Genomic DNA, 10604 nt, shown 5'->3' with positions numbered 1-10604 from the left:
GTCAGAAGAACATAAAAGTAAGTTGAATGCAGTGGAAGTTGGGTATCAAGTGCGTAAGGAAAATAATAGAGATAAGGTCAAGAATGTATGGGTGTAGAATGAAAATGGACTGAATATAAAAATGAATAATTGGTATGAAAGAAGTACATTGAAGTGATTTAAGAGATACTGTGGATTAAATTTCAAAGTGAACTTATGAAGGAAGATTATACAAAGGTTGAGAGGAAGAAGAAGACTGAGAAGTTGTGATTGGAGGGAGTTGATAAAGAAAAAGGTGAGAAGTTTAGAGAACAAAAGGCAGTGTATGAAGTGGCACCTGGATATAGCTGAAGCACGGATAAAAAGGTATGGAGAAGAAACACATATTGGCAATTTTAGTTACATTTCCTTATCTCATGTCTTTAATTTTTGTGGCTTACTTGTTTTTACTGCTTTTTTGCCCTCTGTATAACTTCTTACCTGGAAGGAAAAAGTGTTAACAGGTATGTATTAATTTTAATTTACTGACCCTAACGCAGCCAGATATCAATTGTGCGTGTGCTAAGTACTGAAAATGCTCTGCTCTAGATAGTGCACCTCTCCAACATCTACTGCAATCAAGACAAATTACGGGTTTTCCCTCACAGATGGTTGTAGCAACTAGCCTCAGACAAACAGCTGTTTCTACCCTTTGCGGGTTGGGGAAGGCTTCAGTAAGGATAGCCAGGAATTAACTGAAGATTAGCACCTTCAGATTATAGTTACAGCACTAAGTGCATATCATTTATCAGCTTCAAACAAGCAAAACGAATGCCTCTTTGTGTTATAATTAAATGTTCTATCTCACATGTACTATTTCAGCACCGTCAATACAACTATGTTTACCTAGGAAAACATTTGGCTTTTTAACCCTTTGAAACGTTTATAAAGGAATAAAAAAAAAAAGAGCCTATTGGAAGTATCAATGCTATCAAAGAAAAAGAACTGCTGGCAATTTGAAACATTAAAAGGGAAACGAGGGATGTCTACGACTACCATATTTGGTCTGCAAACACTTGCATGACTGCTCAGATTATCAGTACCCCTTTGCTGCCATCTTACCAGCTGGCCAGGTTCTTGCAGCCCAAATACCGTGGCCCGTTGGTTCCTCCCCTCTGGACCAATAGCAACGTCTTCTAGAGAAAGAGGACAATCTCTTTCATTCAGTCAGTAGTACCAGGCATGTAAAGCTGGTTCCTTTGTCGTTTAAACCAGTGTTAATCGACCTCAGCCACGTTAAGTTGTGTGGACTTCAACTCCCAGAATTCCCCAGCCAGCATGGCTGGGGAATTCTGGGAATTGAAGTCCACACATCTTAACGTGGCTGAGGTCGAGAAACACTGGTTTAGACAGCGGGGTGAGGATGTGCTTACTTTCCTCAGCATTTCTTCATCTCTCCAAAGCATCTCTCCAAAGCATTTCTTCTCTGCACTTGAAAAACACAGCCTTTATGTGGCACACAGGCCAAAGTGAATACTATATACAGGTTCAAAATCCCCACTCCAACAACCTGAGCACACACAATTCCCGCGGCTTTTTAATAACCGAGCCTCAACTACAACCCATGCCGCTCCTGGAAGAAGCCCGCAAGAACATCTAACGCCTCACTACGAAGCGAGCGAAGACTGCACTTGTCGACAGTGCGCATGCGCCAGTGGAACAGCCTGTTCGAGAGCTTCGGCGCGGCACCTGCTCACGTGATCTCAAGAGAGGCGGGGCGAGCTCCCAATATGGCTGCGCCCATGGGAAGCGAGGTTGCAAGGTAGTTGCCGCGTCTCGGTGGTTTTCTGAGCACGCATGGATCGAGGGGATTTTTTGGTCTCTCTCACGGTGAGTGAAGGAGGCTTACAGTGCGCGCTGTTGGTAAACTTGGTTATCAGTGGAAGAGTAAGTAGGGAAAACCTCTGAGGAGGCTTTGAGGAGAGATCTTTTAATGATGAGTTTTAAACTGCATAGTGCTGTGTTAGCTAAATTCTTGAAGCAGCCAAGTCTGATTTTACATACGGTCTCCACTTGGTGGGCAGGAAATTTTGCTGACATCTTCACAGTTAAAAAGGACCAAAAGGCATATCTGCAAAGGTAAGGTGGAGGGGAATGCTAAGGATAGCCTTCTTTGGCTGGCAGTGTCCATACTGGCAGGAGATGATAGAAAGCAGCACGTTAGGAAAAGTGGCTTTGGAGTGGCAGGCCTTCGTTGCCCTAAAGAAGTGTTTCTTAAACTTTTTTCTCTCAGGGAAAAAACCCCTCCCCACTTTTAAAAATTATGGAGGACCCCAAAAGAGCTTTTGTTTGTATGGGTTATATTTATCAATATTTACTGTATGAAAAATTAATAACTGATGCATTTGTAGAATATTTATTGAATCATGTAAAAATAACAATATTGAACCCATTAGATATTAACATAAATAAAATATTTTTCGTGGAAACACCCTATATTTTTTGAATAGTAATAATAATGAGAAGAGTGACATTGTTTTAAATTTTTGCAAGTACCTTCAATATCTGACAAATAATTTTGATTTTGCGGACCTCTGAGAAGGTCTTGAAGGACCTCTAGGAGTGCTAGGTCCACACTTTAAGAAACACTGCACGAAAAAATGGATGGAAAGTGGGGCTGTTATACCTGGGCTGCCCCCAAAAATGTGATGACTCCCCAGTGGAAGTCTTTTTTGCTGCCATCTAGAGTCTCCTGGATTTTTGCAGCCCAAATCTGGTAGCTTAGTGAAAAGAAGTTCTGTAGATATTGGAAATGGAAGACATAATATTTTGAATTATTGGATTTGGACTCAACTGGGTTTCTTTTTGATTCTGAGCTTTTTAACATTGAACAAGTTTTTTAATAACACTGCTGTTGGCTATCTTCCTACACAAGACCTATCTAAAAATAGTTCTTTTATCTGAAACCAAACATGATAGATTTAGCAGGTGGCAGGATTTAGCCATGCGAAGAGAGGACTCTTTGGAAAAGACCCTGATGCTGGGAAAGATGGAAGGCAAAAGGAGAAGGGGATGGCAGAGGATGAGATGGTTAGATAGCATCACCAAAGCAATGAACATGAAATTGAGCAAACTCTGGGAGGCAGTGAAGGACAGGAAGGCCTGGCATGATATGGTTCATGGGGTCATGAAGAGTCGGACATGACTTAACTACTGAACAACAACAATAAGCATTTAGGCAGCCTTGTCTGGGATCAACAGCTAAATACTGTGAATCTTGGTTAATATTTGGATGGGAGACCACCAAGGAATTTTAAGGCTTTGGGCTTGCTATAAAAAGATGTTGGAAAAAGGCAATGGTATTACTGTACCGTTACGAAAAAAACTTGTGTGGATATGCCTATGCAATCACCTGAAGTCAAGCTTGACTAGAAGACATCTTTACTTTTTGGTTGTAAACAGATTACAAACACATGGACTTTAGGCCATGTTTTAAAGATTTATCAGTAATAATAATTTAGCTCCCTTCCAATGATTTCTATATGAGGACCATAATTAATTGAATATGTTCACCATTCAGCCTTCTGCATATTACTTAAAAGTCACTGAAAATTTAATGGGGCTTATTCACTGTAGAGACTTGTGGTGTGACATCACTTGCATTTTATTTAAAAATAAATGCATCTGAATCCAGTGGGGTATGACAGGTATGTAGGAAAGAAAATATGTGTAAGATCATGCAGTAGATATCTTCTCAGTCTTATACCAATTTGAACTAGAGACAGTTACAGACTTGGCCGTGCTAGATTAAAATTGTATGTACACAAACTGATAGTGGCTACCAACTCTGTTCTGCTTTGCTAGTTTGGTTGGGGGATGCAGGCCTTTTTCTCTCTAATCACTGTAAATACTACATTTTCTGAAATCAGGTCTTACTGAATGAAGCATGAAGCAATTCTTTATGCAAATTAAGTTCTTTTCAACCTTATGCTTTTGCAATTTTTTAGCTCCAAAACAATGGCAGAAGTAAAAGATCTGTTAATATATAGATGATTATATTACTGACATATTATGATCCCTGGATGTGATTGTGCACACTTAAATGTCTTTGTTTCAAAGATATGTTTTACTTGGATACTTGCTGTCATACTGAGTCAGAATTAGAACTGCTTCCACCCTTTTGACTTTCAGCAAATTGTTAAAGAACTGGTTGTTCTAGACCTTGGATACGCTGGTGGTTGAGCCACTTTGGTTTTTCAGTTCTGTCTGAAGGTCAGCTGTATTCTTTTTCTTTGATATGTGTTGTTTTCTTCTACATTTTTTAATTCTAAGCTGCCTAGAGTCCATATGAAGTCAGGCAGCCTCATAACTGAAATAATTAATAATCAATACATAAATAATTCCTGGCAACTTTCAGATTCGGTGTTACTTATGTGGAAAGTACAGTATAGTCCAAAACTGTAACCCCTAACATCAATGACTACTAGCAACTATTTGTGGGTGAAGCTTACACATAATGTAGCAAAATTTTGCTACTTTTAGAGAGATACATTTATCCTGGTTATCTAACATTTCTTTATTTGTCTTTACAACATTTTGTACAACAGTTTCAGTGAAGGATGACAGTATTCCATATATACAATCTATGTCTGTAAGCTATTCTTTCATAGGTTTCAGGTGACTTCAAGTCATTGGGCCTAAAAATTAATCTTTCAGTTGTTGAAAGACTAGTCCCTTAGCAGCAAGAAGCTGGAGAAGACTCCTGAAAATAGCATGGACAGCCAAGAAAACAAACCAATGGATCATCAAACAAATTGACCCAATTTCTCATTTGAGGCACAAATGACCAGACTCAAATTATCCTACTTTGGACATATTATGTGAAGAAAAGGCTCTGATGCTTGAAAAGGTGAAGGAAAAGAGAAGAGAACAACCAGTAGCAAGGTGAATAGAGTCAGTTATATTGGTGATGATTACACTGTTGGAAGACCTGAAAGACCAGGTTAGAGACAGATCATCATGGAGAAAAATCTGTCTATGAGGTTGCTAAGAGTTGACACCAATTTGATGACACGTAATCAATCATATACAAAAAACAAGAATACACAACATTATAAAAAAAAAAAAACCAAAATGTACAAGATGTATATTTGCACAAATATACAGGTATCAATAAATTGGAGCCATGATTCATAACAGGCATCCATAGTTGATCTATTTTAATAAATACTGCAAACCACTGAATAGTTGGAGCCACATGTTTGTATTTCAAATGTTGAACAGTAAGTCTTTTTGGCTATAAGTCCATTTTTGTGTTGGAAGGCATGAGCGGCGAAGGTTCTGGAATGGAGCTTCAAGGTTGCCAGGAGGGGGGAGAGACATTCCAAGGGAAGCACCTCCTTAGTCTCCAGCTGGAGTGTGAGAAAGCCAAGAGAATGAGACTGGCCCCTCCCTAGGGCCTCATGGTTATAGTTACTGTTGTTGTGGTGTAGATTTAATCTGGTGAGATTCTGTTTATTAGGTGTAACTTAATAAAGGAGTTAAACTGTTCTGGACTGTCTCGCTGTTGTTCTTGGGCTGAACCTGACAATCCAGTATATTTAAAGAAAGCATTAATTTCACTGCATCTCCAACAGCATAAAATGCAATAAGGTCATTTCTGAACTATTATCTCTTGTTAAAAAAGATACAATCTAAAAAATCTATTGAATTTTTAAAATTATCTCTTATTTTTTATTGGTTAAATAAAACATGCAATCAAAAAAAGCAACAAGCAAAAGAAAAGAAAAAGATACATAGATGTATTTAAAGGATTTTGAAAAAAAATAAGGCAAAACAAAGATTAAAAAAACATTAAAAGGGCATTCTGGTATCCCCCCTTTCTTTCTTTTTCCCCTCCCCCACATTTTTTTCCCTAGCCACTAATGGGTACTTGAATATTTTTATACTTTATTTGGACATTATTATAGATTTCTGTCTGGATTATGATGATGATGATGATTAGACATTTTCTTTTTTTCTTCAAAAACCATATTCCAAGTATCTTAGCTTGCCTTGCTATGTTGTATATAAGGGAACTATTCCTGCTTGAATTTGGTTAGACTTCTGCTGTGAATTCATACAGTCAGATTTTCCATTGCCACAGATTCATCAATTTTAGTCCCACAATCCTGTATTGACAAGGTTTCTCTTTTCTGGTGTTATTCCACATTGATTCTTGCCGCTGTCATCATATATTATGATATCTTTCATTTGTGCTCTCTGGGATCACACCTTCTAAAAATATTTGTGGTTTTAATTCAGATTTAATTTTCTGAATGTTTTGGTATATTTCTTTCCAGTACTTTTGAGTATTTTTACATCACCACCATATATGATAAAACATTATTTTTTTGTTGTGGCATTTCCAACATTTATTATATGATTTATCCATCCTGGCAATTGTTGACGGTGTTATATACCATCTGTAGAACGTTTTGTACCAATTTTCCCTCAGATTGTAGCTTGTACAGTAACTGTTATTGACTTTTTCCATAGGTTTTCCATTGGTCCACTGTTACTGCTTCTTTGAAATTTTGCATGCATTTAATCATACAGTTTTTTGTTTTGTTTCTGTATCGTATTTAAGCAGCAATTTGTAAATATGTTCTGATAAATTATCTTGATTCTGTATTTCAATTTCTGTCATCTTTCTCAGAGTCCCTCCTTTTTTAAGATTGCTTTTTACTTTTCCAGTTATTTGCAATACATTAACCATGGTAGATTTCAATCTACATTAAGGATATCTGTTTCCATTGGCCTGTCTTCAGTTTCCATGTAGTCAGTATACGTATTGTTCAAAAGAATATGAACATATTAAACCTTGTCTCTGGTATCCTGAATGTCTAAAACTGTCTCCTGCTGTCCAAAAATAATGGAACTAAATTGTATAAAAAAAGCAAGTTCTGTGCAAAGCTTTCTATTTCTCATTTTTAGAGCTACAGAAGTAGTTCCAGAAAGGGTATCAATGTTCCTTTGCTGTCTAAAAAATCATTATTGTTTTCCACAGATGAAATAGGCATCCAGGTATTTGTACTCTCCAGCAGATGCTCCATTAGCTACTTCATGAATTTAAATTACGTTTAAGATACAAAAGTTTGAAATCCAAAGAACCAATTAGTAACTTTTGATTCATGCTTTTGCCAGATGGCTAGATTAAAATCAGATCAATTTTCTTTTTCTTCCCTTAATCACTTGCTACAGATAAGAATTCTGATGGAGAAAGAGCTAAAAGGATAGTGAGTGATGAAATCGATGCATGCAAAATAGCCAAGCAGATGAAAAGAGTAATTAACTTATTGATTAAAATTTTAACTGAAGCTACTGAGCACTTTTTGAATGAGATATCACGGCTGAAGATGACCATCCTTGGCTTCTGCTGTGAAAAAATCCACCAGTACAAGGCAAACTAGTTCTATGTGAACTAGAATTAATGACAGTTACTTGTTGGTTTTTCATTTGTATTTGATAAATCTTTTGCTCCTTCCTGAGAGAATTTGCTGAATTAATGTTGGCTGTCATCCATTAGGATGTTGGGTTATTTTGAGGTATCATCGGGTTGTTGATGATACCCATCCCAGGGTATTATATGATAAGAAGTCTTGTCTGGGTGCTATGAGGACTGGATGGGAAGAAAGTAACCGAGTTTAATTCCAGGAAGCAGAGGTGCTATTTCTTCAGAAGCTATTTGGCCCTTTGCCTGTTCCAGTTATAACTCTGGATGGGATACAACTCCCCCAAAATAATAGATTTGTGACTTGAGGCCCCTCTAGACTCACTGCTATATAAGTAAATGTTTGTGGGGTTTTGGCTATTGAATAGCAGTTTACCACCTTATCACCTCTAGAATTGACTTCTGCAGTGTCCTGTGCATGGGGTTGCCTTTGAAGACTACCCAGAAACTGAGTTGGTATAGAATGTAGTGGTTAGCCTCCTGCTACATGAAAGCTGTAGCACCAGGCATTAGCTTCCTGTAGCCTTCTGAACACAATTTAGAATGCTTGTCTTAATCTACAAAACTATTTATAACTCATTGCCCAGACATTTGCAGAACACCTCTTTCACAACTGATCCATCTACTGTGCTTGTCCCTAGATGGGATGTTGAGAATGTCTCCACTGCTGGAAGTTAGGGGAGGAGGACAAGATCTTGATATTTTTCAGTTTATGCTTGACTGGTATTCAGGAAGAAATTCAAAGTTGTGCTCTTTTGCAGAACTTTTAATTAAATGACTTTTCTAAAGGTGTGGCCATTTAATATGGCTGTTGGAACCTATTTTGTGGTTTTGTGTTAATTATTTTAATTGTTTTAAGGATTTTATGTTGTGTTTTGTAAGTCATGAGTCTTTTTTTAGTATAATTTTTATTAAAGATTTTCATTTAAGTACAAGATAAACATGAAATTATATAGAGTGAAATTAAAAATGAAAGATAAAAGATAAAATAAGTAGAAAAGACAGTGCAGGTAATAAAAAGAAAAGAAAAGGTATATAAAGGAGTGGTTCCGAGCTTCCAGTTTTCTTTACAGCAGTTACAAAAAATTCATTATATCTCCTCCCTCTTTAAAATTATAACATGGTTCTCTTGTTCCCATATTCAATCCTTTTTAATCAGCAAACTTATAAATCACAAATTCCTTTTTTCCCATTTTTAGGAAAAAGTTCATAAGAAGTTTCCAATCTTTTATAAAAATACTTGTCTTATCCCTAATCAAACAGGTCAATTTTGCCATTTCCACAAGTTGTACCACCTTCATGACCCACTCCTCCATTGTGGGTATTTCAGTATTTTTCCATCTTTGTGCATATAATAGTCTCTCTGCAGTTACTACGTACAAAAACAATCTTCCATACATCTCATCTAATTGACTATCCATAAGTCCCCGTAAGAAAAGTTCTGCTTTCATCTGAATATTGGTCTTTAAAATTCTTTGTATCATTGTATGTATTTGTATCTAATATCTTTTTCCTTTTTCGCAAGTCTACCATGCATGGTAAAATGTCCCTTCATGTTTTTCATATTTCCAGCATTGATTAGAAATACCTTTATACATCTTTGATAATTTCTGTTGAGTCATATACCAACAGTACATCATTTTATAAAAGTTCTTAAGTCATCATGAGTCTACACTGAGTCAGTGGTAATAAATATTATTTGAAACTCTGATTTGTTTGAATTGTGATTTTATTGTTGGAAGCTGCCTTGGGTTCTCTGAGGTGGTAAAGCAAGGTGTCGACCTAAATAAATAAATAAATAAATAGATAAATAGTGGAACTGCAAAAAAATAAATAAATGTAGAGTTGAATGTTCCTGTTCAAAATTCCAACCAAAAAGCCCTAAATTCTTCCTAGACGATGCATTCCCTTCCCTTTCTCCCGTGGATGCTCAGTATTCTGTGATGGTTCAGCCTTTCTGATTATTCACTTTTCCATGGAGGTTTTTGCCATGCTTAAGGTTCTTTTGAATCTGATAATACTTTCTTGTTGTATAGGGATTTTTGGATACATGAAATCTGGCATTTGGAGACTTGATGTTGCTAAGCAGAGGAGAATGAACTCAATGCTTTGTCATAGTTTCCAGTAATTCAGAAAATAATAAAGTGGCTTAATACGTTGGTAAAAATGCTTAACAGTCTGTTAACAATTTGAATCCCATCCGTATTTGTTTAAAATCCTTTTTGACTTTTTATTCAAGAAACAACAAAAGAAAAGCCAACATAATACAGAGTTGAAAATAAACCAGGGAGGAAAAATAAAAGCAAATGAAAGGGAAGGGTTGGGAAAACAAAGACTTTGGAGTATGTATGCACATGTGCACACACATTTTATGAAAGCATATGTGATCTTGAGCAGAAATAAAAATTCTTTAAACATATTTTTTTCCAGAATGGTATTTGTACCGAGGAAGATAAATCTATTAATATTTAGTTTTGCTCAGCAGATTCTTTCCTCTCTTGAGTCTTGTTTTACCCTATAAATAAATATGTTCTCTGTTGTGCTCTTGGCACACCTTTGCTTCCAAACAGATGACTATTCTGTACAGGTAGTCCTCGCTTAGCAACCGCAATTGGGTCTGGCAACTCCATTGCTAAGTGCTGCAGTTGTTAAGTGGAAAATCATGTGACCGTGACAGGCTTATGACCTCACTTTGCATTCAATCATTAAGCGAAACTTCATGTGACCATGATTTACAATTTTACTTCTTCCTTCTCTATTTAACTTTGCTTATTGCAAGCCAGTTGTGAAGCACAAATGGTGATCATATGACCACAAGATGCTGCCATGGTCATAAATGTGAGGACTGGTTGCAAAGCTGTTTTTTTACATTGTCATAACTTTGAATCATCACTAAACGAGGCAGTTGGTAAGTGAGGACTACCTGCACTGCAGTGAACTCTTGGTTACTGGCAGCTGCACTTAACATTTGGGGGTGCATGATGAGTGGGTTGTTTATGCAAAATGGGGAGGTTGTGCCATGCATGGTTGGGATCTTCCCCCACTTTTGGGGTATGTGGTTAACTAAGTCAGTCTTTGGACTTAAGACTAGATTTATGAAAATATTTTATTTCTTGTAGAAGATGGCCTCTGGGCCACAAAAACATTTAAAGCC

General features: G+C 36.8%; 1 protein-coding gene across 3 annotated transcripts in view; it reads left to right on the top strand.

Annotated features, from left to right (window-relative positions):
* The first annotated feature begins 1729 nt into the window (after positions 1-1729).
* SLC25A26 (solute carrier family 25 member 26) overlaps positions 1730-10604 on the top strand; it is a 151622-nt gene continuing 142747 nt past the window's right edge. For all 3 annotated transcript variants that reach the window (XR_015794960.1, XR_015794961.1, XM_088134369.1), the window contains exon 1: positions 1730-1848. Coding sequence is in view for 1 of the 3 variants with exons in the window: in XM_088134369.1 (XP_087990495.1) it covers positions 1816-1848 (33 nt within the window). In the remaining 2 variants the exon portion in view is untranslated. The remainder of the gene's footprint in view (positions 1849-10604) is intronic.

Source organism: Python bivittatus, unplaced genomic scaffold (assembly GCF_059951505.1).
Source record: "Python bivittatus isolate LINGU-HERP-01145 unplaced genomic scaffold, Pbiv_v1 ctg000080_np1212, whole genome shotgun sequence".
In the NCBI taxonomy this organism is placed as follows: Eukaryota; Metazoa; Chordata; class Lepidosauria; order Squamata; family Pythonidae; genus Python; species Python bivittatus.
This window is presented reverse-complemented; position numbering and strand designations above follow the sequence as displayed.